Raw genomic sequence first — 27,844 nt, forward strand, 5'->3', positions numbered from 1 at the left:
GCTGCGCGGTGAAAAATAAAAAAATAAAAAAGTAAACTTTTACATGGCAAAACCACCACAAGCAAAGCCTAAAGATAAAAGACAGGTTGGGACAGGGTAAATTTTACGTGATGTGATTTTTTTTTTTTTTTTACCACAATACTAGTATTAAAAAAAAGGGGGGGGGGGAGAAAATTATCTGCAACGCCCATGACAAATACAGGGCCTTTTAGTACCTCACTATGTACTGTTCTGGCTGGAGATCCACAACCAGAGTCTAATCGGGCAGAAACATCAGACGGACCCCAAATAAACATTCTTTAAACAAAGAGGATGGAGAGGATTGTCTTCTTCACGAATGTCAATATCATAAAAGATAAAGAGGCTGAGGAAATGTTTCCGATTAGAGACCAAAGAGACAGGAGAACTAAACGTAACCCAGGGCATGACTGAGCAGGTCAACAGATACAACTGGAATACAGTTAGTAGGATAAATACAAAGAGCACAGCCACGTTAAATTTACTAGTGGATAACTGTAGCGTGACTATGTGAAAGCACCCTTAATCTTAGGAAAAACACACTGAAGTGCATAAGGCTAAAGGATCATGAGGTATGCCACACAATTTACTCTCGACTCAGGAAAAATGTGTGTGTGTGACACATACAGGGACACACACACACCAGTGCAAGCAAACGGAACAAAATGTTCTGTAATAGGTGAGTCCGGGTAAACGGTACACAGGGGTGTTCTTCGGACCTTTTTTGCAACTTTTTACCTTTAAAGTTGTTTCCAAATACAAATTTAAAAAAGAAAAAAAGAAACCGTCGGTATTTTAAGAGGACTGCCAGCAGCATGCAGTCTGGAATCGAGTCATCCTTAAAATAAAAAGCCAAATCGAACAGCTGACAAATTAAATGCTAGCCACGCGCCTCTTTCTATAGGAATAATTGCATCTCTGGGCTTAAAGTTAATTCTAAGCAACTTGAGACCAACCAATAAATTTACTTTTAATCAGAAATTTAAGTAAATTATTAAAAAACTTCCTCTGAAAGTGCTGTCAACATGGGTCTTGGTGAGGCCTCGCGTGGCAGGCAGTGTTCCGGGGAGGGGACTGGCACAGTGTCTCCCATCTATTTCCCCAGCCCCTTGAATCTGGGTCCGTCTAGATGACGTGGTCGATGGACACGATGTGGGGGAGGGAACGCATCGGGACTTCCGAGACCAGGTCGTGAGGTCCTGCGGCTTCTCTCTGGGCATCCAGGATGCTCCCTGGTGGGCCCCGGCTGCCATGCTGTGAGAAGCCCGGGCCACAGGGAAGGCCAGTGTGGGCACTCCAGCCACAGTTCCCAGCCAGCAGCCTGCCCCAGCCGCCAGGCGTGGGAGTGAGCCATCCTGGACGTCCAGCCAGGCCAGTCTTCAGGTGAGTCCAGGCCCAGAGGCCACCTGACCGACCACAAATGCCTGAGACTTCAAGTGAGAACTGCACGGCCGCCCTGTCAACCCATGAAACAGAGAAAGATGGGGGTGGGGGGAGGGGTGTGTGTGTGTGTGTGTGTGTGTGTGTGCGCGCTTTTAAAGTGAGTTTTAGGGTTTGCTATGCAGTAAAGGATTCACCTCACCCAAAGAAAGGTCTGGCCAAGGCGGGGCTCTAAGCCCTGGGAACATCCTCCCAGATAAGGGTCTTTTTTTATCCAGGTGGCCTATACGTACCCGAGATTTATGCTGGGGACCCTGGGCCACACGGTATCGGCTAGTCTCTCTGGAGACTAAGGTCAGCCATGTGGGATGGGTGGCCAACGTGACCAAGCCCAGTAAAGACCCTGAAAACCAAGGCTCAGGTGACCTTCCCTGTGCGTGTTGTCACATGGTTGCTGGGAGAAAGCAGCGCCATCCGTGTGACTTCACTGGCAGAGACAACCGGAAACCCGCGGCTGATCTCTCCTGGGCTCCGCCCTGTGGGCCTTTTCTCTTTGCTGATTTTTTTTTTCCCTTGCTGTGATAAACTAACGGTGCGTATAACAGCTTTCCTGGGTTCTGTGAGTTCTTCTAGCAAATGACTGAACATGAGGGTGGGCCTGGGGACTCCTGAACTCCGGGGTTACCAGCAGGAGTGATCACAACACCCGGACGCCGGGTGCCTCGCCTGCTGGAATTCCCCCTGGAGGTCTGAAGGACTCCTCAGAACACTTGTTTCCCATGGGAAGTAAATGCAACTGGCACATTGGGACTCGTGCCTATTTTCCTCAGGACAGCCCAGTGCATACCCCCGGAAGGTGGTTCATTCACACCCACTGCAACACCGACTTGCCGTGGAGAAAAGGACCTACCCGCAGGACCTCTCTGAATGCCAAAACAGAATTAGGACTGAGATCACCTCATTTCTGTCCCCCGGGTCGGGGGGCGGGGGCGGCACCTGAGGGGTCAAGGTACTCACCGGACTCCACCCTCCATCTGCTGTCATCTGGAAAAGGTGGATCCAAAAGAGCTCAGACTCAAAAACAGACATCTCTCCAGTGGCCCAAGCCAGGGAGAGCAGCCTGAATGGGGTTCAGCAGTAACCTCTGTTGGAGACTAAAAGGGGAAGTGGTAGAAAATACCTCCAGTCTTCCACGGCGGGTGGAGACGTCTGCTTCATTGCGTGATATAAGGACCGAGGCTGGCCTGCCCAAGAGGGCTCTGCCCCACTGGGCTGTGAGCAGCCTCAGTGAACACTTGCTGACGGGGATCGGCAGAGGGAAGGAGGAGCTTCTGCTCTGCCCTGGTCTCCCCACCTGCACGTGAGCCGTCGATGGGGGTTCTCTGTCCCAGGCAGCAGAACTCTCCCTCAGGAGCCCACTATGATGGGCAAAGGGGCTGCTTGGCTGGCTGGCCCCAAGACCGGCCTGTCCAGCTCCAGGGTGCCCCAGGGAGATGAGAGATGAGGGGATGGGACTTTATGAAGCGGTCACCCCCATCCCAGCAGCTCCCGAGGCTCCACCATTGGAGACAAGCTGACTTACAATAATGACTTTATTTTAACATAATTAATTACAGACATAAAAGAGCCGGGAAGGGGGTGAGCCCCAGCCTAGCCCCGCCCTGGGGCTGCCAGGAGCGGGTGAGGTGCAGGTGAGGCCTCCCTGATGACCCTCCTTCCAGGGGTCTTCCCTTGGCGGGGACCTATTGCTTTAGCAGGGGAGGGGCCACACAAGCAAGGGGGCGGGGAAGCCTCTGGGCCCCGCCCCCCCAGCAGTGCTGGCCTCCCTCCAGAATGCCGGCTCAGTGCCCCACCCTCCGCCTCTCCACCTCCTTCTTCTTTGTCCAGGGAGCAGACCATCTGGCCAGCCCCCCACCCCCTCTGCAAACCTAAAGGGGAATAAATACAAACTTTACAAAGTAAAAGGGGGTTCCAACGTTGCCTGGGCCGGGCCCGGGGTCGGACAGGGAGCAGGGCCCCTGCCGCGTGGGCCTCACATCATCCCCAGCTGCAACAGCGTGCTGGCATAGGCCATGGGCTTGACGTCGGGATGAGGCTGAGAAACCAGAGGCACACAGGTCAGACACAGACAGAAACGCGCCGGCACGTGGAGCACCAGATGCAGAAGCCAGCCCTACCCCTGAGAGCTGTTATGCACTCATAAGAGCCTCTTGCCCCCGGGGCCCAGGCCAGGGAGAGCAGGGGACCCAAGGGGGTGACTCACCACTGCTGTGAACTGGTGGAACTGGGGCCGCAGGTCAGAGCCCCGGAGGTGGATGTAGGCAGCTTTGTTCCCCATCTGGTCGCTGCGGGGACAAGGGCAGAAGGGCCAGTGTGGTCCATCAGAGGCTGGGTGGGCCTGGGGCATCAAGGAGGAGGTGGGGCGGGGAGAGGGAGGGAGAAGAGCCCTGGACAGAGTCAAGGACACGGACAGACAGAGGCTCACCAGGCAAGAGAGAGGAATCCAGGTGAAGAGGGGCCCAGGGGGCCGAGGCAGGAGGCGTGGGGATGAGGGGGAAAGAGGGCCACGTGGGAGCCGGGGGCGGGGAGGAGAGGGCCCAGGGAGCAGGGCCGGCAGAGGGCCTTCCTGACAGGATGGGCAGAGGGCACGGGCAGCCCCACAGAGGCAGGACTCTTGCCAAAACCTGGTCTCCAGGCTGACCATGCCCTGGCTCTAGTCAACAGGAAACACAGGGGACAGAGGAACGTGGTGTCCGGCCACCTGGGGATGGAACGGCCAGAGCACAAGAGACTCTGGTTTCTTCAACCAAAAACCAGCAAGGGGGAGGGCAAGAAGAACAGGCAACTCGAAGATCAGGAGACTGAAAACGTGGCCCTTGTTTGGGTCCTGCTTGGAAGAAATCGACTAAAATGAGATGTTGATGAGAGACGTGGGGAAATGGAACTCTGGCTGGGTTCAGGTGACTCTTTAGAAGGTGTGACAGTGGTGTCACAATTATACACAGGAAAGAAGACTTCCTTCTTTCAGAAATATACTAGGGCAACAACGGGTAGAAGCGAGAATGCCTGGGGTTTGCTTTACAATAGCCCACGGTAGGGGTGGTGAGAGCTGGTAACTGCTGAACCTGGGTGACAGGTGCGTGGGCGTTCATCATACTATTTTATCTACTCTTACGCATCCTGGGAATTTTCTATCACAGAAAGTTAAAAAAAGAAAACCACCAGATGGGTGGCGCAGGTGGGGACATACCAGTAGTTGGGGGCAGAGAAGACGGTGACGCAGCGCCCGCCGTGCGCCACCTCATAGCCCTCGGCCTTGACCTCGTGGCTACGGATGATGTAGTCCAGGTTGTTCTCCTCCAGGAAGGCCTTGGTGACGTCGGGCCCAAACTGACAACTCACACCCCGCTTGCTGACCGAGCGCCCGTTCTGGGGAGACAGGGAGCTCAGGGTGCCTGCTGCTCCAACCCGCCCGCTCTGCCCACAGCCCGCACCTGCTGGCCACGGCCCCGGGCAGACTGACCTGCGGCTGCGGGTCCGACCAGAGCAGGTCGCACATGGGACCTGGAAGGGAGCAGAGGGGAGCGTCGGGGCCTGACGGAGGGCAGGGGAGGGGCCGTCTGCCGCAGGGCGGGCATGGGGCACGTGAGACGGGACTCTGAGCCGCTGCTCGCCTCCCCGCTGACCTTCCCCCAGGACCAGACCCCATTCAATCCATTAGGGCCCCAAAGCTGGAGGGAACGTTTCTTTGTTGTTGTTTTTTTTAGCCGCACCACGCAGCACGCAGGATCATAGTTCCCCCACCAGGGATGCAACCCGAGCCCCCTACAGTGGAGCGCCGAGTCCCAACCACTGGACCTCCCTGGGGCCAGGGAAGTCCCTGGAGGGAGCTTTTAACACTGCAGTTCTGACCAGGTCCCTCTGTTGCTCAAGCCTCTGTGGCTCCCCCTGCCCTAGGAACAAAGACCAAGCTCTTCACCCGGACCTGTGAGGCCGGACAGGGTCTGGCCTCACCAGCCCCTCCGCGCCCCGCGCTTGCCCGGCCGCACTCCTGCGAGAAGGCACCTCCTCCTCCTGCCCTGTCGGTGTGCGCGTGGTGCCCCCAGGAGGCCCTCCCACGGCCCGCTACCTCACCACTCCACACACGCCCTCTCCCCACAGCTGTGTGTGGCTAACACTCTGCTGTGTGTCCCCATGACATCACTCCAGCGGCAGCAGGTGAGCTCACAGAGAAAGAAAGAAATGACCGCTGTGTGCTGCGGACACTCCTGCTCCCCGGCCAGCACTGCCTCACGAGGGAGGTGCACTGACCCACGTTACAGGTCAGGAAACTGAGGCTCAGCCTTGCTGTCTCTTGCCGAGGGCGCAAAGCCCATCGGGCAGGGCTGGAGGCCCCGAGCCCCAGAAGGGAGGGGCTGTCCCCAGCCTTCCCCAGTCACCTGAATCTGGGGGCTGCCGACTCCGCTCGATCTTCCTGATGTCATCCAGGGTGACGCCGTCTTCACTGAACAAGCCCCCGTGCATGATCTGGGGTTCAGGTGGGAACAGCAGCGTGAGGGCAGGGGCCAGCCACACCTCAACCCTCTGACTCGCTGCACCTCATAGCGGCGGCGGGGGCGGGCCTGCCTCACCAGCACTTTGCCATTGATACACTGGGCCAGCGGGAGCCACTCGAACACCTCACTGAAGAGCTCGTACATCTGGGCTGTGTACTTGGCCTTCACCTCACCCTCAAAGCCATAGATCTGGTTCATGTTGTCCGTCTCATGGTTGCCTGGCCGACAGCAGGACAAAGAGAAACCTCAGCACCGCTGGGTGCCCTCTGGCTCAGACCCCGACCAAGGCTGAGGATAGCCTGGTGGCCCCAAGCCAATGGCATCCACACAGCAGCTCACTGGTCCCTCCCAGAAACCCGGCCCCTTTCTAGAGGGGCAAACGGGCTGAGAAGGCACATGGCCACAAGGCCCAGGCCTGCACTGATCATCACGGAGTGGGTGAGGCCTGGGTTCAGCCCTGGCCCCGATCCCAAGTGACCAGAGGCCTGTCCCTTGCCCCGTGAGCCTTGGGCTCCTTCTTGAAGGACTGGCCGTGCGTTCTGGGCAGGAAGTACCGAGGAGGGGGAGGTATTGACGAAGAGGCGGCCCCCTGCAGAACGCCTGCTGTGGGCCGGCCCCACGCCCTGCTTTTATCTCCCACCCGCAACCTCACTCCTCCCTCCTGGGGCCTGGGGGAGACAAGGAAGCTGCCAGGCCCCCACGGCTGCAGCAGGCGCTCATTGAGCGTCTGCCACACGCCAGGTCCTGCTGCAAGAACCCCCCGAACCTGGCTGTGAACCTGCCCGGTGTCAGCACTCGTGCCCCCAGGAGCCCCCAACCCAGCCCGCTGCCCTCACTTCCTCCTGGTTCCCCCCTTCTCCCGGCTGCGCCTTCCGCTCACCGCCCCACCTCTCAGCGGGCAGGTCCTCCACCGGCGGCCCTCACTCCCTGGTGACCTCATCCTGCCCAATACCACACGTACGCTGAGGAACCCACACTTTACAGCCCCCCGGGTGCCCCCAGACATCTCTCAGTCTCACAGCCACGTCCAGAGCCAATCTTCCAGCCTACACCCTGCTCTTCCTGTCCCCCCATCTGTCAGTGGCAGCCACAGCCCTCCAGATGCTCCAGTCAAAACCTTGGAGTACCCCCTTTGACCCCTTCTTTCTCTCACACCCTCATCCAGCCCACTGGCAAACACTCTGGGTTCTACTTTGAAAAGTGAGCCCCAATCCAACCACCGTTCCCACCCGGGTCCAGCCACCACCAGTCTCCCTGCTCCCACTCTCAGCCCTTGGTTTGTTCCCCACACGGAGGCCCAAGGGATCCTCTTAACACCAGAGAGAGCCCCTGACCCTCCTCTGCTCAGAGCCCTCCCATGACCAAGTCCTCACCAGGGCCCACAGAGCTCCATTAACGCGATACCGCTGCACAGTGCACAACCTGCCCGACCTTACAGGGCAGGCCCGTGCATGATCTCCGTGAAGACACAAAACAAACACACCTGCAACCGGTGTCCCCACTTCTTAGGTAAGAAATGGGAGGCTCACAGAGGAAAAAGCGAGGGCTCTGCCCAGGTCCCCACACTGACCCCAGACCCTGCTGCCTTCCAGCTCACCTCGAAGTAGGTGAAAGTGATCAGGGTACAGGAGCTTAAAGCCGAAAAGGGTGAGGATCACTTCTACAGAGAAGGAGCCGCGGTCCACGAAGTCGCCATTAAATATCTGCCCTGCTAAGGAAAACAAGGGTGGGGGGGGGGACTGCTCCCTCCTCAGCCCCTCCACACCCCGGCTCCTGTCGGCACTGCCCCGGGGTCGAGAACGCCAGCAGGGCTTGGGGCATCTGGGCTTTCGTCTCTCCTCACAGTGTAGGTCTGGCCCAGCAGCTTGGCCCCTCTGAGCCTCGGGATGGTACTAAGATCTCCAACCTCGTCTGCTCCTCAGGGAAACTGATGGCAGAGCGGGAGACCCCAGGTGGTCAGCCGGCTTCAGCTCTCCCCCCAGTATAGGCCCAAAACCATAGGGCAAATGGGACACAGGCCCTCCCACCCGACACTGCACAGGCCTGGCAGCCCCACCCAGTGGCCATTCATCAGGCAGTTATAACATGAGCAAATACTTATCCAGCATGGACCGTGGGCCACTGAGCACGTCACAGGTGTTAACACACTATTCCTCTCAGTAGCCCGATGAGGGAAGCCCACTTTACCACTATCTCTTCTCCCCATTTTACAAACGAGGAACCCGAGGAAGTGCGAGGTGAAGTGACCTGCCACAGCCATAGCTGGAAAACGGCACAACCAAGAGGGAAGCCAGGTGTGGGCAGGGCCAGGCGCCCCACCTATGTGCTCTTGTACCACACACATCCAGCCCTCTTTCAAGCTGGGGAGAAGCTGGGGCTCGGACACACTGGCCACCTGCCCAGGTCACACAGCAGGCGGGGACTGGCCCTGACCGGTCTGGCCCCAGAGCCCGGAGCGCAAGGCCGCCAGCCGCTCCACCCCCACTCAGTGCCAGAGCAAGCACGCAGGCCTCTCCCTCCTCAGGCTCACGCCTGTTTCCCAGGCAGGGGTTCCTCTCCCTCCTGCACCCCATACCCGGGAGGCGGGGCCGGGGAGGGGCCTGCCCTTCCGAGGAAGGATACGTAGGGGTTGGTGTCCGAGGGTAAACCATTGAGCTCAAATATGTTGAGGAGGTCATAGAACTGGCCGTGGGTGTCCCCGCACACCGTCATCTTCTCTGTCTGGAAGAAAAGAGGCCACCGGAGAGGGAGGGGCCCAGAGAGAGATGTGGGGAGCGGGGAGGAGCGAGGGGAGCGGGGAGAGGTCACAGCAGACCGAGAAGAACCGTGCAAAACACACAGGCGTAAGGCACAGAAATGAGGGGAGGAGAGAGACAGCCAGGAGGAGAGAGACAGGGTCGGGGAGGAGGGCAGACGTCAGGGAGAGAGAAGGCAGACCAAGCCCGGTGGGTCTGTGAGTTTCTGAGCTCCGTGGCCCCTCCCCAGCCAGGGAGCCACCCGCCCCGGCCCGCCTGCCCGCACACTGCCCCCAGCGCGCACCTCTTTGAGCGTGGTCTCCACAAGTGTGCTCAGCTTGGAGAGGACCTCTTTGACCTGTACCAGAATCTGGAAGGCAGGGCAGGCTGTGAGTGGGGCCAGCTGGAGGGCCTGCCGCCCACCCCAGCCCCAGAGAGACTGTACTGGCCAGGAGACGCTGCTGGGCTGAGGGTGAGGGAGAGGCGGGGAGGGGAGAGGAGAGGAAGGGGCAGGGGAGGCCTGGCTGCGCGGGTGCTGGCCGGGAACAGAGGCGGCCCCTGAGCTGTGACCCGAGTGTCCCATGCGGTATTTAAACATCAGGATTATTTCATGGGAAAACCTAGATTCTTGGTTTCTCTTAAAACAATCAGCATGGATGGGCCTAGAGACTGTCATACAGAGTGAAGTCAGTCAGAAAGAGGAAAATAAATACCGTATGCTAACACATATATATGGAATCTAAAAAAAAAAAAAAATTGGTTCTGAAGAACCTAGGGGCAGGATAGGAATAAAGATACAGACATAGAGAAGGGACCTGAGGGCACAGGGAGGGGGAAGGGTAAGCTGGGACGAAGTGAGAGAGTGGCATGGACTTATATATACTACCAAATGTAAAACAGACAGCTAGTAGGAAGCAGCCGCATAGCACAGGGAGATCAGCTGGGTGCTTTGTGACCACCTAGAGGGGTGGGATAGGGAAGGTGGGAGGGAGACGCAAGAGGGAGGAGATATGGGCATATATGTATATGTATAGCTGATTCACTTTGTTATAAAGCAGAAACTAACACACCATTGGAAAGCAATGACACTCCAATAAAGATGTTAAAAAAAACAAAACAAAAACGATCAGCATCATGAAGAAACACACAGGATGAAGCCAGATGTGGAACATTTTATAAAACAACTGGCTTGGAAACGTCTAAATGTCAATGTCACGAAAATCTCCCAAAAAGGCTTGAGACTGCTCTAGGTGAAAAAAAGGTTAAAAAGGCAGGTCATATGCAGTAACTGATCCTTCAGTGGATTCTGGATTTTATTTTATATTTTATTATTATTATTTTTGGCCACGTCGCACAGCTTGTGGGATTCTTAGCTCCCCAACCAGGGATTGAACACAGGTCCTCGGCAGTGAAAGCACAGAGTCCTAACCACTGGACTGCCAGGGAATTTCCCGGATTTTGGATTTTTTTTTTTTTTAAAAAAACAGCTAAAAAGAATGTCTGGAGGGAAAAACTGGGGAAAATTAAAATATTTGTCTAGAAACACAGAGTATTAGTTCTTTCAGATTGAAGATGACCTTGACAATGTCATGTACACCTGACAGTGTTTGCAAATCTTATGGACAGCCTGTGGACTGTTTGCATTAGTCAGTATTATTGTATTGGTACTAAATTACTAAGGTGGGATGACTAAATCATAGTCACGTAGGAGAATGTCCTGTTTTTAGGGGATACAGATTATGATGCAACTTATTCTCAAATGGTTCAGGAAAAAGAAAAAAGTGTATGTGTATATACACACCCATATACATAGAAAGATGAAGTGAATGTGTCAAAATGTTAACGGTGAACCTCGGTGAAAGGGGTATGATGTTAACCGCACTGTTCTTTTGACTCTTCTGTAGGCTTGACAATTTTCTAAATACAAAGCTGGGAAAATAGAGTGTTAAAGAGAAGAGGAGGGAATTCCTTGGTGGTCCAGTGGTTAGGACTTGGCACTTTCACTGCCGGGGCCTGGGTTCAATCCCTGGTCGGGGAATTAAGAATCCCACAAGCTGCACAGCAGGGCCTGGAAAAAAAAAAAAAAAAAAAAAGTAGGAGATGTCCACTTCAGGTCAGAATGTAAAGATTTGTGCAAGGCTGTCATTCTTGCCCTAATGACGAGAACAAGCCAAAAAAAAAACAAAGGAACAAACAAAACAACCCCTGAAACATCTGAGAGCAAGGACACAAAGAAACCTAAATTCATCAAACTGCAGGCAGTAACGGCGAGAAACCCTTCCCTGGGAGAAAGGGGCCGTGACTGCATCCCTCCTGGCAGCGCGCCAGGAGGGCAAGACCCTTCAAGGCTGAGGGAAAGCCAGCAGAACCCTCGTGCCTGCATGGGCTGGCATTACAGAGCCCTGAGGGGCCCCGCCGCAGGCCTCCACCCTCGCCCTCAGATTCTCTCCCACAGCCACCCAGAAGGCGAGGCGCAAGGCGGCGTGGTGGAGAGAGGCCATCTGAGGCACAAAAGTGGGGGTGAGACTGGAAGGCAGAGAACTCCCCAGCCGCCCCATCTTGGCAGCAGGGCTGAAAATCAGAGCGCTTTCCTCCAGTTCCAAAAGCTGGAGACTTTACAGCATAAAGACATCCCTGGGATTCTGCCAGGGCTAAGATCCCAAGCCCTGCTGACGGGAGAGTCCTGATTCCACTCTGAAGACACCTGAAACCGGCGGTGAACTAAGTCCAGTAAGACCTGCCCCTAAACGGCAGATGAGATGGACAGAGACCCTCACAACAGCAGCCCGACAGAATCAGGTCCTGCCGTTTCCTGAAGGGAAGTTTTGTCTCAGTCGCTACTACTCTTTTACACAAGATGTCTGGCATACAATAAAAAATTATAAGACGCAAAGAGCACACAACGGAAGCAGACCCAGAGATGGTGGAACATCCAGACAGAGACTTTAAAATAACTATGAAAAAAATGTGTTAAAGGATCTAGCAGAAAAGGTAAATGACATGCACGAACATATGGGGCAGAGAGATGAAAGCTATTGAAAAAAATAACCCAATGGAAATGCCAGAAATAAAGCATTCATTCGCAGGGTGCCAGGCACACCACGGGCTCAGCAGGTGTTCACTGCCGGTACCGCCCTTCTCCTCTCGCGCCCTGTGATGGGGTTCAGGCCCGGCTGTGATGCTATCCTGGGGTCCCAGGTGTGTTCAGCCCTCGACGGGGGCGTTACCTGGTAGGCGCATTTCCGGTGCAGTTTCTTCTGGTCCTTGTACCACTGCATGAGCTCTTTCATGAAAGTGATTGTCACTTTGCCATCCTCAAGCTTGGGTCCGCTGTACTCATCTTCGATGGCTGGTGTGTGAATGGGGGGATGAGAGTCAGTGGCCATGGCCACTGTGAGGGTGGGAAGTGGGGCCTGGCTCCCAGGCACGGGGCAGACGGCGCTGGACACACAGGTTGAGAGGGGGATGGAGTGAGAGAAGATGCCACTCCCCGGCCGGGTCCTCTCATGGCCCGCTCCTTCCGTTCAGGTCAGCTCAAAGGCCCTCTCCTGGACTGGACTTGATAGCACTTAGCACTGTTAACTAACTAGTCAATCCTCTCTCCCCACTAGGACACCAGCTCCAGGAGGGCAGGGACTGTTTTGTTCTCAGCTGTATCCCCAGTGCCTACAACAGGGGCACCTATTAGGTGCCCAATAACCATCTGTGGAATGAATGACAGACTCAGCTGAGCGCCCAGAGGACCTATGGACAAACCAGACACAGGAGGCCCGTGACGGGTGAATGCAACTGTGGAGGGCAGGGTGGGTGGTACAGCAGGGAAGCTCGCCCGAATCCGGAACCTCCAGACCCAGCTCTGGACTGTGGAGCCCCCAGAAGCGCAGGTGAAGGAGCAACAGCGTGTGGGGACGGGCACCAGAGGCACCACTGAGCCCCATCCCCCCTGCGCCCCAGCATGCACTGGGAATGGAGGGCTCAGGCAAAGACGAGGAACGCTCTGGGCCGGGCACAGCGGGGCACCCAGGCCTGACTCACTCATGCTCTCGATGTCGAGTGAGTCCACGACGGAGCGCTTGTGCTCGTCACCTGCGATGGCCCGCTCGAAGGCCTTCTGCTTCACGATCTTGTTGCATTCCTGGTATTTCATCTTGGCATCCCTGTCGTGGGGCTTCACCTTCACCACCTGGGTGCGTGGGTGGGTGAGAGGGGAGGGAAGGAAAGAGGCATCAACACCCAGGCCGGGGTCGGGGCCATAGGGAGACGGGGACGCCGCGGCTGCCCTTGGCCTGCCTGGCCCGGGGCTTCACGACTGCTGAGCAGAGCACCCGTGCTGGGTGCGCTAGGGGTGCAAGCCTGGGCTTGCTTCACCTCTAGGCCTCAGCTTCTGCATCCCCAAACTGGGCCTGACAGAGCTGCCCACACAGGGCTGCCGGGTGCGTAAACGTGCTAACCCACGTAGATGCTCTTCATAAATCTTAGCTCTGACCATCATCAGAATAAAACTGGCCCCGCTTCAGCTTCCTCACTGGAATCAGAGCGGGCTGAGGTGCACTCTACTGATACCGTTACAGTCAATACCAAGGAGGGTGGGATTGACAGGAAAGGGTGGGCCGGATCCAAAGTCATAATTTACAGCCCAGACTCATCCGAAGAGGCAATGACTTGCTGGATAACCCGGACTCGCTGAGCCTAAGTTTTCTCATCTGCAAGATGGGGGAGATGACAGGCTCCACCTGCCAGGGCTGTTGGGGCATGCAGCCTAGGCTCTGTGGGCAGCAGCGGGCACCTCGTGGTGACGTGGCCCTTTTTCAACCTTGGGCTCTGGGGAGACCCAGGACAAGTGAGTTCCCTCAGTTTCCTCCTGTGTAAGGTAGAGGTGACAGTGTTTCTACCCTAGGGGGCTGGGAGGACTAAACAAGTGAACACTTGTGAAGTGTGTGCAGCGGTGCCAGGCGGGAGTCCAGTCCACATTAGCGTAGGCTGCTCTTCAATGCCCTCTCTCGTGGGCTGCTGCATTCATTAAATGAGATCGTATGGAAGAAGCGGCAGGCATACGGCTTTGGGACACACTTAGCTCTCAGGAAAAGGAGCCTGTCCTCTCCGCTCTCCTTACCTTCTACCCTGCTTCCTAAAAGCTCTGATCCTCCAAGCTGAGAGGCAGGCAGGGCTGCATTCAGATTCCAGCTCTGCTACTTACTTGCTGGGTGACCCTGGGCAAGTGAATTCACCCCTCTGAGCCTCAGTTTAGTTATCTGTAACTGTTCCTGTAACTATTCCTGTAACTATTAGTGGACCCTGCCTGACCTGCGTACCCTGTTGGCCTCCCCAGGAGCGGACTCCCACAGCTCCTGTGCCGGGGGGGCCCGAAAGGGGTGTGCCAGGGCTGGCCCTCAAGGGCAGGGATGCCCCCCGGCGGAAAGCCTGGCAGAGTGAGTCAGAAGCCTGGGAAAAGGCATCTGCTAATAACCCCTGAGGGTCAGTGTGGCTCACGCCCCTGAGAATGGGCGTGCAGGCCAGGAGCGGGGGCAGGAAGCTGGTTCGGGGCAGGCTCAGGCTAGGGCACCCTGCCAGGCAGCTCCACCCGGGGTAGGGGTGCGGTGCGAGGCTTGGGAGAAAGGCAGCACCAGACCTTCCCTGGAGTCCTCCCCACCAAGGAGACCTTACGAGTCCACACCGCAGGACGAAGTCCAAACCACCACTGGGCCTGGCCCACAGAGGCCCGCCCACCCCTCCACGTTCTCTGTTTGCCCAGCACTACCAGCCAGACCAAACTCCCAAGTCCCCAAGTGCACCAGCTCCTTCTCAACTCCAGGCCCCGTACAGGCTGCCCCCGGCCCAGAGCACCTCATTTCTACCTCCAGCGACTTTCTAGCCCCTCCTCCTCCTCCAGGTCTCAGCTCCCCTTTCCCCTCTCCCCCAGGCTGGGTCAGGCACCCCCTCTGGGCTCACACAGGGCCCTGGGCTCCCCCCGCCCGCCCCAGCCCGGAGCACTGCTGGAGATGGGTCTGCCTCCCCACTGCAAGGCGGCCATGGCCACGAGGGCAAGGCTGAGGCCGAGTCCCAGCTGTGAACAAATGCCCCACTAAGCATTCCCTCTGAGCCACTACCCTGTTTGCAGACAGCTCAGAGGCTGGGGTGCAGGATGCAGGCACACGCCGACGACCCCGGGAACAGAGGGGTGGGAGCAGCGACAGGAGCAGCGGCACCGGGACACAGCTAAGTGTTCGAACGCTCACCACACGGCTGATGTTGTGAGCAATTACCTTGCTCACTGTATCCTAGAGCAGCTCTATGTAATGTTATCACATCTCCACTTGACAGATTAGGAAACTGAGGCCCAGAGAGGTGAGGTCACTGACCCGAGAAGCCAGGATTCAGCTCTCTCGCTGCTTGAGATCCTGCTCCCCCAGCACGCTGGGATGTGCTCCCCTCCCTACCGCTGCCACTGTCCCCACGGTGCCCTGCGCGGCCTCCAGGGAGACACCGTCGTGGTCATGAGTGCAGGCTCTGGGGCCAGGCCTCCAGGGTCTGCATCCAGGCCTTCCAGGGCAGGCAGCCCTACCTCTCCAGCCTCCCTCAGCTTCTAGAAAGCGAGGGAGGCTGGAGAGGTGGAGGGTGGCTGTGAGAATTTAACACCAGGCCCATCACAGGGCCCAGCAGCGAGCGAGTGCCTGTGCCAGGGCCTGGGGCTGCTGCGACTGCTACTATAACTGGCTGCCTGGCTGGGAAAGGGAAGTGACCCTGCCAGGCTCCCGCTCCTGGGGAAGGTCGTTTGCTCCAGGTTGGAGGGGCCTAGTGGGTCCCAAGGCCTGTTGGGTCAGAAGCGAATGCTGGACTTTTCTTTAAAAAGTGGGATCTGGGGGCTTCCCTGGTGGCACAGTGGTTGAGAGTCCGCCTGCCGATGCAGGGGACACAGGTCCGTGCCCCGGTCCGGGAGGATCCCACATGCCACGGAGTGGCTGGGCCCGTAAGCCATGGCCGCTGAGCCTGCACGTCCGGAGCCTGTGCTCCGCGACGGGAGAGACCACAACAGTGAGAGGCCCGCGTACCGCAAAAAAAAAAAAAAAAAAAAAAAGTGGGATCTGGGTTGTATCCGTGTCAGTATCCAGATTCTGATAGTGATGCCAGATACGTCACTGGGGAAAACTGGGAGAGTGGGATCTCTGTATTACCTCTTACGGCTGCGTGTGAAGCTACAACGTTCTCAAAATAAAAAGCTGCTTTTAAAAAGTGGTATTTTCAGCTGGGAGTATTCACAGGCAGTTAACTACAACGACTCGAATCAATGAAATGATAACATAGGCTTGTGATCCCCACGTGAAGCCACGGGGGCTGCGCGTGTTTGAGAATTGGGAACTCTTCGGATTTTAGAAAGGTGACACAGTGCACCCGCGTGCTGTATGTTACAGGACACCTCCAGCAAGTCCGGGTGGCACCTGGTAACCACACACACTCCCGTTTCTGCAGTGAAACTTCTAGTCGCACTACATGGGGGCAAACAAGACCATCAACGGCCTATCAGTTCAGATCAGATTTTGCCACCAAATGAGTTGCCCAAACTTACCAGACTATTTTTCACAACGGCTCGGGTTTACAACTGAGGTGAAGGAGGACTGTAGTCTGGGAGCAAAAGCTCACTTCAGGGGACCCACATGACAATGGGTGGTGGGCCATTATGACTATTTCCAATGTAGAGGTGATGGGATGCAGCCCAGAGAGAGGCCACGCCTGCCAGTGGCACATGGGCAACCAAGGAAGCCAGGGGTCTGGGGGAGGCAGTGGGAAGCAGGACACTAGGGTTTTCACCCCATGGGTCGAGACCCTCCAGTGAATTCATCTAGGAGGTCACACCAACACTCCTTCCATAATAAATCAGAGTGAGACCATCGGAGTACGCTGTCTGAGCTAAGGGCGATGATTATGCCGACAGGTCTGGGACCAGGCTGTCCCTTCCTGGCTGCGGGACCTTGGGGCAGTGACTGCTCTCTGGGCCTTGGTCTTCTCACCTGTAAATCAGGGATAGTAAGAGTCCCCACTGCGTAAGGCTGTCATGAAGGTCACATGAGTTTGTACAGCACGAAGGTCACCAGCGCACCCGGCCCCTGAGAGCGCCGTGTCAGGTGTCAGCTGTGACCATTCCTGTCACTATCATACGTCCACACCTTAGAGGAACGGGCGTTCGTACAGGCTAGTGAGGCAAAACGCACTGCTAACTGACTGTGCTGGGCTATGCTGTAAGAAGAAACCCAAATGCAAACCATATTACAAACCAAACCCCAAAAATCCCAGGAGAGGGTGAAGAGTGCTGAAGGAGTCCCCCAGATCCGGCACGGGCCCGTGTGACTCACCACCTGAGTTCCAGCCACAGACGGGAAAGAACACAGGTGGAATCTTCTGAGAAGAGGACCCAATAAGGGGGCGGGGAATCCTGGAGCCAGAGTCCCCCGGAAAGGATGAGCTTGGAGATGAGGGGCATTGGTGGGGGGATTCAACATGGACCCATGGAAAGGGGAGATCAGCTCCTGCCCTGGAGGGAGAGCAGAAGAGAGGTGCCCCCACGTCCCCGCCCCCTAACAAGGCCCTGTGTCTGCACACGGCCCTTCCTGGGGGCCGCAGCCTCTTCCCCAGACACCCACAGGAGAAAGCGCACCCAGTACTGAGCAGGGGCAGGCCCTACTCTGAACGTACTACTCTTGCCGAATCCTCACAAGGCCACTGAGGCAGGCTCTGCTGTTACCTTCCGTTTACAGATGAGGGCACTGAGGCCGAAGATCCAAAGCTCTCAGAGATACACAGCTCATAGCCGGGCGTCCTGACCACGGAGCCGGTGCCTCCAGCCCCTGCATGAGTGACCTTCAGAATTTGAGACTATGACTCACAGTAAGAAATATATATTTTATCACACCTAATACGCACCCGTATTCACATAAATGAAAAATACTCTTTCCCGAATATATACGTACTTCCTCCAAACAATGAACTGCTGTCTTCTTCTCTATTCTGTTTGATGAAGACAGAAGTGCTGGTCTCAAACTGTTACACTGACTTCACGGCCCACTAACCATTACAAGCATGGACTATGGGTTCAAGTCTCAGCCCTGCCACTTCGCTGCCGGGTGACCTTGGAGGAGGGACTTCCTCTCTCTAGACCTCTTTCTCCTTCTTGCAGAACAGATTGAACGCATTTTCCTTCTTGTAAAAAGCACGTCAAGAGCTCACAGCAGAGCTAGGCCCACAGTAAGTATGCAGGTGAGGAAACTGAGGCTGAGAAAAGAAAGGTCCTTCACCTGAGGGCCCAGGCTGCTGTGAGACAGAGCCTCAGGCTCTTTGTTTAACCAAGGTCACATCTTGGTTCCGCCTCCGAGGATGCCATGACTTAAGAGGGGGCCTGGGCACATCCTCCGTGAAACTCCAGCACGTCACAAGATAGCCCTGGAGGTAGAGACTCTGGATGGGGAGCCACCCCAGGGCCCAGCCCTCTGCCCTGCACCCAGAGTCGGATGAAACGCGTCAGAAAGGACGGCCTGCAGGCGGGCGGCTGGCCCAGGTGGGCAAGGATCTCAGGCTCGTGCAGGGGCTCCCCAGGGCTGCTGGCAGAGCCCTCACAGGGAAATGGACCGTGACCCGGCCCCCAGGGCATCCGCAAGGCCCGGGAGAAAACTCAGATGCAGTATGCCCACAAGACGGTTGCAAGTGACCTCTCAGCCTCATGGAATATGTGGGGCGAGGCCCCAGTCTGGGCCAGAGCTGTGCCGCAGACCTGTGCTTGGGGTTCCTCTTATCTCCTGCCCCCTCCCATCTCCTCCAGGCCCCTCCCCCCATTTGGGGACCTGCAGGAAAGCCCTGTCCCCATCCAACCCCACCTGTCTTCCGAGTTACTCATTACAGAGCCCTCCAGCCCTATGATCTTTACACACACCACTTCACCAGAGCCCAACAGCTGCCCAGGAGGTGGCCACTCCTCTTGTCACCATTCTCCAAATGAGGACGCCAAGAGACAAGGGAGACGTTTGGCTGGGGAACGGCCTGGGAGCCCACGCTTGCAAGGGCTCTGTTCTGCTGCTCCTTCCTCCGTCCTCCTCCCGGGGGGTCACCCCAGCCCCCTCCTCCATTCCGCCCCTCAGTCTCTGAATTATCTCTTCCTCCAGGCCTCTGCCCGACCCTGACACAGGTGCCCCTGGCCCAGCGCCTGGCTGGAGCCTACACTTGGCCTGACAGCCGCCCTCCTCTCCGGGCCAGCAGCCAGCCCCAACCGTCTGCCCTGGCTCCCTCCAACTGCAGCCTGTGGCTCTCAGCCTCCCCTGCCGCCTCTCCCGACACCACAGAAGCTGCTCAGCGTGTGTGACGAATGAAATGAAAGGAGGGAGTGCCGGGTGCGGGGGCAGAGTGATCATTCATTCAATGAACACTAAGCCCCTGTTGGATGCCAAGCACCACCCCAATGACCAGAATAAACAAAACCCCTACTCTCAAGGAGTGACTCTCTTGAGTGGGGAAAGACGTGGGCCGGAGGGCTGGGCTGCCTGCCTTCAGATCCCAGCTCTGCCACTCGCCTGCTGCGTGCTGGTCGGCAGGGGACTTGAGCCTTCTGGGCCTCAGTCACCCCATCTGTACGATGGGAGTAATCACAGTTCCCACCTCACAGGGCTGCCGCACGAGTCCCTCAGCCAGATGACGAGAAGGGTATCGAACATGCCTGGCCCGAAGGCGTGTGCTCTGGGAGTCCTTACTCTGTCGTTATCATCAGAGCAGTTACAGTGATGGGGTGGCAGACGAGCGAGTGAACTGGTGAATTCTTGCCGTCCTCTAGGTCTCCTCCCTTGTCACCTCGTTAAAACACATTCCCCGTTTGCTCCCCTCTAACAGCATATCACCCTCGTCTATTTCCTCCCAGGCCCATATCCTCACCTGCAACGATTCTGTGTACCCTCACAATGACGGGTTTGCTTTTTGCCCTCCTCCGAATTATAAGCTCCACCAGAAGAGCTGTGTGCCTCTTGTTCACCAACAATAACAGCAACAATTATCATAATAGTTAATTATTACAGAACACTGACTACATGCTAGGGGCAGTTCTAAACACTTGGAAAGCAGAGGCTCATTTACTCTTCACGGCAACCCTGAGAGGTGGGTCTTACTGTCCTCCCATTTCACAGATGTGGGAAAGGAGGCACAGAGAGGCCGGGTCACCAGGTGACGATGGCAGAGCTGGGCTACGAGCCCGGCTGGCAGCTGTGGGATGAGCAAGCCGCAAGTAAACGTGTGAATGCCCCTCACACCTCCCCCGTCTAGTCCAGCCGCACACACAGAGGCCGTCCTCCCCCAGCCCGCCCCACCCGGCCCTCAGCACCCGCCCGGCTCAGAAGCTGGGAGCCGGCTCACCGCCCCGAGGCCTGGCTCACCGTCTCATAGTCGCGCAGGGCGGCCCGGAACTTGCCCAATGCCATGTTGCTGGCGGCCCGGCGGTAGTAGCCCTTGATGTACTTCTTGTCCATCTCGATGGCCCGCGTGGCGTCGGCCAGCGCGTAGCCGTAGCACTCGGTGCGCAGGTAGGCCAGGCTGCGGTTGCCATAGTAGATGGCATGGCTGGGGTTCAGCTCGATGGCCTGGCTGTAGAACTTGATCGCGTTCTCGTAGTCCTTGGCTGTGAAGACGGAGGAAGAGGAGCGTGAGGCAAGGCTGCCACCGCCCAGCCAGAAGGGGCCCTGGGCTGGGTACTCGCCCGGTCCCCCAATTTACAAATGGGGAAACTGAGGTCCACAGCCGAGCTCAGAAACGTCTCTTCAGCCCACCCCCCTTCCCTATCCTGGCCTGTCCCACCCTAGCACAGGCCTTGTCTCCTCAGGCCCAAATCCCTAAGACCCCAAATCACTTCCACACACCCATCCACCCAACCATCACCCCCCAAGGCCCCAGGTGGACAATACTTCTTCCAGGACTTCAGGAGGGTCTTACTGAATGTTCCCCATGGCCCAGAGAGGATATGTTACTGAGTGCCAGACCTGGGCTGTGAACCAGCAAGTGTGAGTCTTCCCTGAGCCCCTTGGTTGTCCAGCCCCCCAAGCAAGTAAACAAGCCCAAAGAGGGGTTCTAGTAGAATAGGAAGTGGGGAAGTTAAAACCTACTTAGGTCTCAAGAAGGGGACACTTCAGCAGAGACCCAAAGGAAGCGACAAACCAGACCAGAGGAAGAGCATTCCCAACAGAAGGAACAGCAGGTGCAAAGGCCCTGGGGGGGGGGAGGGGAAGGGGTGAGAGAGCATTATGTTCCAGGACCAGCAAGAGGGTGGTGTGGCTGGGGTGGAGTGAGCTGGGGGAGGGCAGGATATGAGGGCAGGGAGGCTGGCGGGACAGATCCCAAAGACCACAGCCAGAGCTGGGTGTGGACATCAATGTTCTAAGTGTGGAGTGACAGGATGTGACACCTGGCCAAGGGGAAAGGTCAATTTTATTTGAAATGAGCTACGGCCATGCCTTGCACGTTACATCTCAGCCTGTGGAATCCTCGCATCCCCACGGCATAAGCACCATCTGGTGCTCACTTTACAGCAAGCCACAGAGGTCTTGTTCAAGGTCAAACACTCAGTCTGTATCTGCAGAGCTGTCTTGGGTCCTGCCCATATGGCCATTCAACAGGCAGGAGGCCGAAGCTAGGAGGTGTGCCCTAACTGCGGAGGCCATGATGTGCCAGGTGCCACGTGGGGCTCTTGGTGCATGAGTCGCCTCACTGAACCCTCACGGCAACCCCGAGGACAGCTGCATTAGCCCCATTTTCCAGGCGTGGCTCTAGGAGGGAAACCCCAACACACAAAGTGGCAGGCAGGAATTGTGAGCCAGGCCAAGACCCAAATGCTCCCACTCTCATCCTCAGTACCAGGTGGCCTCTCAGTGGGAGCCTGGCATAGAGACAGGCACAGACACAGGGGCAGGTAGCCTGGGCCCAATTGCTGGCTCCACTCCTTACTAGCCGTGTGTCCTTGGGCAAGTTATGTGCCCTCTCTGGTCTAAAGTTTCAGAGTCCTCCAGACACTGAGCCTAAAATGAAAATTCCTGCCCTAACTTCCACTACTCTTTTCTCCAGAGCCATCTGATAAACCATGGTTTTCCTTTGTTTGCTTATAATCCATCATCCCAGTTTGAACCTAAGCCCCATAAGGGCAGGGGCCCTGATTGTCTTACTTCTTTGAACCCTTGCCCTGTCTGAGGACACAGCAGCCCCCAGCCCTGCCCTCCTGGGGCTCACAGTCCAGTTGCGGGGTGGGAGTGACACAGCACACACAGATCCACCCCCAGGCAGTGATGACCCAGAGTGTTTTACAACTGGGGCAACCCAGAGGGGATGCTGGAACTGAGACCTGGAGGAGGAGAAAGAGTGAGCCAGGTGAAAAGAATGGAAGAAGAGGATTCCAGGCTTCATGAATGGTTCCTGAATGAAGGCAGGAAGGAATGAAAGAAAGAGAAAGACAGGACACACCTACACTAGAGAAAGAAGCCAGGTGCTGGGAGATGCCAGGAACAATATAACAGCGATTCCTCCTGCAGGCTGACGTCTGGCAATCTTTCAAATGGCTCGGGTGTCACCTCCCTTGGGAAGCCTTCCTTGACACCCAGGCTGGATCAGGCACCTCTCCGGCTGCCTCGGCCCCTGGGCTCCCCTATGCCAGCCCTGCCCCCTCTGCGTAGTCACCGTTAGGTGATGGGTGTGTCCCCCAGGATGGTGAGCACTGGAGGGCAGCCCAGGACTTCCCAGAAACACGCAAGGGCAGAAGCTGGCAGCCCAAGTCTGACTGACCCTCCCTGGAACACCAACACCTTCGAGGGCTCCTTCCAGCCTCCCGGCTGGGCTCCAGAGGCAGACTGGCCAGTGCTCTTGCCGGGCCGTTCGGCATCGGGTGGGGAGCCTGGTGTCTCGGAGCCGGACATCTGGCTCTGAGGATCCCGACCACGAGACCTTGGGCAGACAGCCTCCCCCTCTCAGCCTCAGCTTGCTCATCTGAACTGCGGGAACCACAATCGGCCCTGCCTCATGGGCTGGTTGTGAGGGTGAAAGGAACTCCTGCATGAAATGTGGCTACAGCAGAGAAAGAGGTCAGCAGAGGCTTGTAAAAGAAGTGAATAAATGACTAAATGAAAGGAAGAAGAGACTAGAGCAAACAGGAGGGGCCTGTGCTTCGCACAGCCACCCAGTGGCACCAGATCCCAGCCCTGCTCTGTGTGCTCGACAAATATGAACGCATTTAATCCTCAAGAGAGGCCCCATTTTAGAGGACGAGACTGAGGCGCAGAGAAGTTAAGGTTTGCCCAGGGGTCACACAGCAGGTAAGAGGAAGTAACAAGATTTGAACCCAGGCAGCCTGAGCTCTTAAGCCTGTCTACAAACTCTTAGACTCAGAGGCCTCCTGGGGGGTCAAACAGAACCCCTCTCTTTTTACAGAAGGGGGTGGGGGGCAATGAGGCCCAGAAAGAGGGGAAGAGAGCTGAACGACATTGGGGATCAGGCTCTGCCCCACCAGGGCCTCTGGAACAGGCCTGAGTTCACAGAAGTGATCCAGCCATGCTGATGGGGGCGGGGGGCCTGGGGCCCCTCTTCTCCCACCATGTTGAGCCCCTGGGCCCCTCTTCTCCCACCATGTTGAGCCCCTGGGCCCCTCTTCTCCCACCATGTTGAGCCCCTGGGCCCCTCTTCTCCCACCATGTTGAGCCCCTGGGCCCCTCTTCTCCCACCATGTTGAGCCCCTGGGGCCCCTCTTCTCCCACCATGTTGAGCCCCTGGGGCCCCTCTTCTCCCACTGGGGCCAGGACGGCTCCAGGTGAGGCTGTGGCTAAGGACTCTGAACGTGGGTACCAAGCGCGTGGTGAGGAAGGGGGATATCCGGGCTGTGCTGCTCACACACCCTGACCTTGGGCAAGCGGTTTCACTTCTCAGAGCCTCAGCTTCCTCTAGAAACAAACAGGCCCGCCCCTACCTAGTGCCTGGGGGAGGATTAAACAAAGTGGTACCTGGCCACCATGGGGGGCTCAATTCAGGCGAGCTGTAATTATTCTTTTTATTGCTATGCCCCCAGCCCTGGAGACTGGGGCTCTGCGCCTGCAGCTGCCTGCCAAACAGCGAGGGACCTGGACCAGAAGGGGCATTCCCCTCCGTTCCAGCTCCGTGCCAGGACCGCTGGCTACCTGCCCAGTCTCAGGCCGCCTAAGAGCTCAGATCCCAGGTCCTGGAGGGCAAGGAGCCCTTCCCGACGGCCTACCGTTTCCCAGAATTCTTCCCTCGCCACAGCGTCACCCCCATACTTGCTGCTCCTCTCGAGCCCCATTGCAGGAACAGCCCCACCTTCCACACCACCCCCAGCTGGAGACTGGACCCTGTCCTGGACACCTGCAGTCACCCTGTTCTGTCATGTCAGCCTCCGGAACATCTCTCAAGTCTATTCTCTCACTTCCACCCTGAGAACCCCTCTCTGCCCTGGTCTGGCCTTCACCCTCTCCTGCCCAGGTTCCTGCCCCAGCCTCCTCCCAGCTCTCCCAGCGTACGCCCCCTCCTGCCGCTCCCGAGGGGCCTTCCTGAAGCACAAACCCCATCCAGTCCTTCCCCACTCAGAACCATCCACGGCTCCTCGGGGTCCTCAAGTGGAAAGCTCGGGCTCCTGCCTGCAGCCTCACCATAAACTCCTCTGGCCTCTTACACTCCAGCCCCACTCACTTCCTTGGTGCCAGGCTCACCTCTGGGCCTTTGTCATCCAGCTCTTCCTGCCTGGGGTTCCCTCCTCCCTCTCTCCAGGCAGCCGCTGTCATTCTCCCTCTGAAACATTTCTTGAGTCGATTTCCGTCTCTCCCGCCTAGCGGGCACCACCCCCCTCCCCACTCACCTGTCCACCATTCTAGTCTCCTTCCTGGTCTCCAGCCTCGCCCTTGGGTCCAGTCTCTACGAGGCCGCTGGGGGATCACCTTCAAACGCGCTAATCAGACAGTGCTGCTCCTCTCTTCAAACCTTCCTTGGCTTCCTACCACCCTTGGGATCACGTCACTGACCTGCCTCCAGGATCTACCTTCCAGCCTCACCTCTCACCAGCCCCACCTCTCACCAGCCCCACCTCCTTCTCGCTCCTCTGGCCTGACCTGGCTTTCCCACTCTTAAAATCTGTTCGTGCTCCCACCAGAGGACAGCTCTCCACTAATGCTCTGGATTCCTCCCATGCCCCACCCCTCCTCCAGGGCTCTGCTGCTGTAGGTCTCCTCTCTCTCCTGCAAGATCAACTCTCTCTCTGTAGGACCATACTCTTAGTCTCTTCTATCCTTAAAAAAAAGCACCCTCCCCCCATTTCTCCACTCCCCCTCAGAACCAAAATTCTCAAAACCCTTGTCAACAATTGCTGTCTCCACTTCCTCATTTCCCATTCACTCTTCAGCGCCCTTCCCTCTGGCTACCATCGCTATCACCCCCTAGAAACTGCTCTGGTCAAGGCGACCACCAACATGTTATGGAGGCAAATCCAATGGTCAATGCTCGATGCTCGCTTTGGCAGCATCCGACCTCAGGTAGAGCCCCTCCTTCTAGATGCACTCTCTTCTCTCAACTTTCCTGATTTTCCTTCCACCTCACTGACCACTCTTACTCAGCCTCTTCTGTTCTAAACATTAGAATCCCTTGAGGTTCCGTACTAGGCCCCTTCTCTTCTGAGGTGACCTCATCCATTCCCAGGGTGTTCCAGTCCACCCACAGGCTGATCATACCCAAATCCCTCTCCAAAGACTTCCAGACTGGCCCGTCTACCTACTCAATGTCTCCTCTTGGATAGCAGAGTCAAATCCACACTAGTCTATGCAGTGACTTGTGACACCCTACATGAACTGGCCCCTGTCCTAAGCTTATCTTGTACCTGTTTCCCTACTAACTCGTTAAAGTTCCAGCCAAGCCAGCCAGTCTCTTTTCATTCCCGACCTCAGGGCCTTTGCACAGGCAGCTCCACCCACCTGGGACACTCCTTCCCAATTCTCTTTCTAAACTTAAATGCCTTTTCCTCAGTAAGATCTTCCTTGACCGCTCTCTCTAAAGTACTAGCCTCTAACCCTTATTCTCTACTTCATACTACGTTGGGGTTTTTCCAAAGGACTCATCACAGCTTCTAAGTATTTTAATATTTATCTGTGTGTTTACTCAATGTCTGAGTCTTCTGCTAAATTACAAGCTATATAAGGGTAGGGCTACATCTGTCTCATCTACTGCTACATCCCTAACGTCGAGCATGGTCCTTAGCACATAGCAGATGCTCAATAAACGTAATGAATGAATGAATGAATGGGTACCCCACACCTTTCTTTCCCAAGATCCTAAGTCATACTATTCTTGGGATTGCCTCACCTCTACTCCCAGAACCTCCCTTCTCCTGGTGTAACCCCAAATCTCCTACTTCCTTTCCCTCCCATCTAATGATCTATTCTCCACTCCCATGATTTCCTGCTCTATTGGGACAGTTCCCCCCTCCCCCCCACTTGGTGTCTCTCCACTTGGTAGCGCCATCACTGCCCTGCCCCATGTCACTACTTGGTAGCGCCCTCTTCAGGTCTCACCATAAGCTGGCACCTCTGGGGTCTCACATTTGGTAGTGCCCTCATTCCCGTCCCCCTCCCGTTTCATACTTGGAAGCGCCTTCCTCAGTCTCCCCGCTTAGCACCCGCTCCGTACGCCACTTCTAGGTGTCACCCCTTCTCTCAGAAGGCCCCTCTGTCGCCCCTTGGTAACGCCATCCTCGGCCTCCCCACGCCCAGTCACTTGGTAGTGCCTGCCCCGCGCCCAGGCTGGCGCTCCTCGTTGCCATGGTTCCGCGCGGGCCCGGCACCCCTTGACCTGGGCCGCTCTCCACCCTCCTTCGCTCCCTCCAGGGCGGGCGCACCTTTGAAGTAGTCGTTGGCCTGCGTCTTGAGCTCCTCTGCCCGCTTCAGAGCGCCATCAGCCGGGGGCTCGTCCCGGGGGGGCTCAGCACACTCAGTCCGCTCGCCCTCCGCCATCGCCATGCCGCAAAGCGACCCCCCACCCTGGCAACCGCGGCCAGCGGCACCCGGCCGAATCGTCGCGAAGGAGTGCCGAGTTACCGCTGCCGCTGCTGCACAAGTGTCGTAAAGCGCGGGCCCTGAAGGCTCCCTTCGCGCGCCTGCGCAGGGCGCTTTAGCCATAGAGCGCGCGGAGAAGGTGACCAGAGGGCCCCCTGACGGCGCCCTTCCTAGCATGAGCCAATGGGGAAGGCGAAAAGGGGCGCGCGGGCAAAAAAGGCCCGGCGTGGCCCCGTCTCCCAAAGTTGCATGTTCCGAGCCGCAGAAGTTTCTCGGGGTCTTAAAGTGGGATTTCCCTGCCGTCTTCTCCCGTTGGTAGGTGGTTTGCGAATGCTGCTGGTGGGTGTGGCTTTTCTGCGAGGCACCACCGTGCCCAACGCGGAACCGGAGCCGGGGGGTCAAACCCTTCTGTCAGTCTACCTGCGTGACCTTAAACAAAGAAATCTTCCCTTCCTCTCTAGGGCCTCACTTACCTCTCTCTGAAAAATGGGCGGTTTCTCAAACCAACACCAGAAAGGGCCAGTGTTTCTAAGTTATTAATTAAAGGTGCCCTGGATCCCCTAGCCCTGAGCTAGGCTTAGAAGTTTGTTGCACCACCTCCTTTCTCCTTCCTCGCCCCCCAGTCACCAGCCTTCCATGGCTCCTCGGTGCCCTTAGGAGAAAACCCAGACTTTTTCTGATGACCTAAGAGACCCTGAGTAGTTTAGCCTCAGGCAACATCTCCAGATGCCACTCCCATCCCCAGTCTTCATTCACGGTACACCATTCCAGACTATCCTTCCTAAACCCACAGCCGCTACTCAATACCGAACTGTAGCACTAAATCCTTTAAGGCCCTGCTCTGGCTCCTCTCCTGGAGATAGCACAAGCTCTCCCACCCCCAAAACTTCTTGTCCTGGCAATCTGACCCTACCACATCCAAGAATCACCCGAGAAGGTAAATACTAGTGTCGTCTCCATTTTACAGATAAGGACACTGAGATTTGCAGAGGTCAACGTATTTGCCCAAGGTCATACAATAAGAAAGTGGCAGAGCCAGAACTTGAACCTGTCCCACCTAACTCCTGTGCTCTTAATTCCTACTCTAGGTTCCTCCAGAGCCTACGCT

The 27,844-nt window shown here is 56.7% G+C and overlaps 1 protein-coding gene across 2 annotated transcripts; it reads right to left on the bottom strand.

The window, feature by feature from the left end:
• Positions 1-2,971: 2,971 nt before the first annotated feature.
• Positions 2,972-26,762, bottom strand: PPP5C (protein phosphatase 5 catalytic subunit). Of its 2 annotated transcripts, XM_065898553.1 has the most exons (13): positions 26,580-26,762; positions 20,092-20,333; positions 12,725-12,872; positions 11,917-12,038; positions 8,994-9,059; positions 8,577-8,675; positions 7,552-7,657; positions 6,030-6,172; positions 5,838-5,925; positions 4,922-4,962; positions 4,649-4,827; positions 3,662-3,743; positions 2,972-3,493 (listed from the first exon to the last, which is right to left on the bottom strand). In XM_065898553.1, exons 1-13 carry the CDS (start codon positions 26,698-26,700, stop codon positions 3,431-3,433), a joined length of 1,500 nt encoding a protein of 499 aa, XP_065754625.1. In that variant the 5' UTR covers positions 26,701-26,762; the 3' UTR covers positions 2,972-3,430. The 2 variants fall into 2 exon arrangements, with proteins under 2 accessions (XP_065754625.1, XP_065754626.1); XM_065898554.1 differs by lacking the exon at positions 8,994-9,059 and having other exon boundaries at positions 3,431-3,493; positions 26,580-26,700.
• Between the last annotated feature and the right edge of the window lie 1,082 nt (positions 26,763-27,844).

The sequence above is a fragment of the Phocoena phocoena genome, chromosome 20, assembly GCF_963924675.1.
Source record: "Phocoena phocoena chromosome 20, mPhoPho1.1, whole genome shotgun sequence".
In the NCBI taxonomy this organism is placed as follows: Eukaryota; Metazoa; Chordata; class Mammalia; order Artiodactyla; family Phocoenidae; genus Phocoena; species Phocoena phocoena.

Coding starts and splice junctions, on each gene's coding strand:
- PPP5C (XM_065898553.1), bottom strand. CDS start 26,700: ATGGCGATGGCGGAGGGCGAGCGGACTGAGTGTGCTGAGCCCCCCCGG. Junction 8,676..8,993: donor TGGAGACCACGCTCAAAGAG/GTGCGCGCTGGG, acceptor CTTTTCTTCCAG/ACAGAGAAGATGACGGTGTG. Junction 4,828..4,921: donor GGTCGGACCCGCAGCCGCAG/GTCAGTCTGCCC, acceptor CTGTCTCCCCAG/AACGGGCGCTCGGTCAGCAA.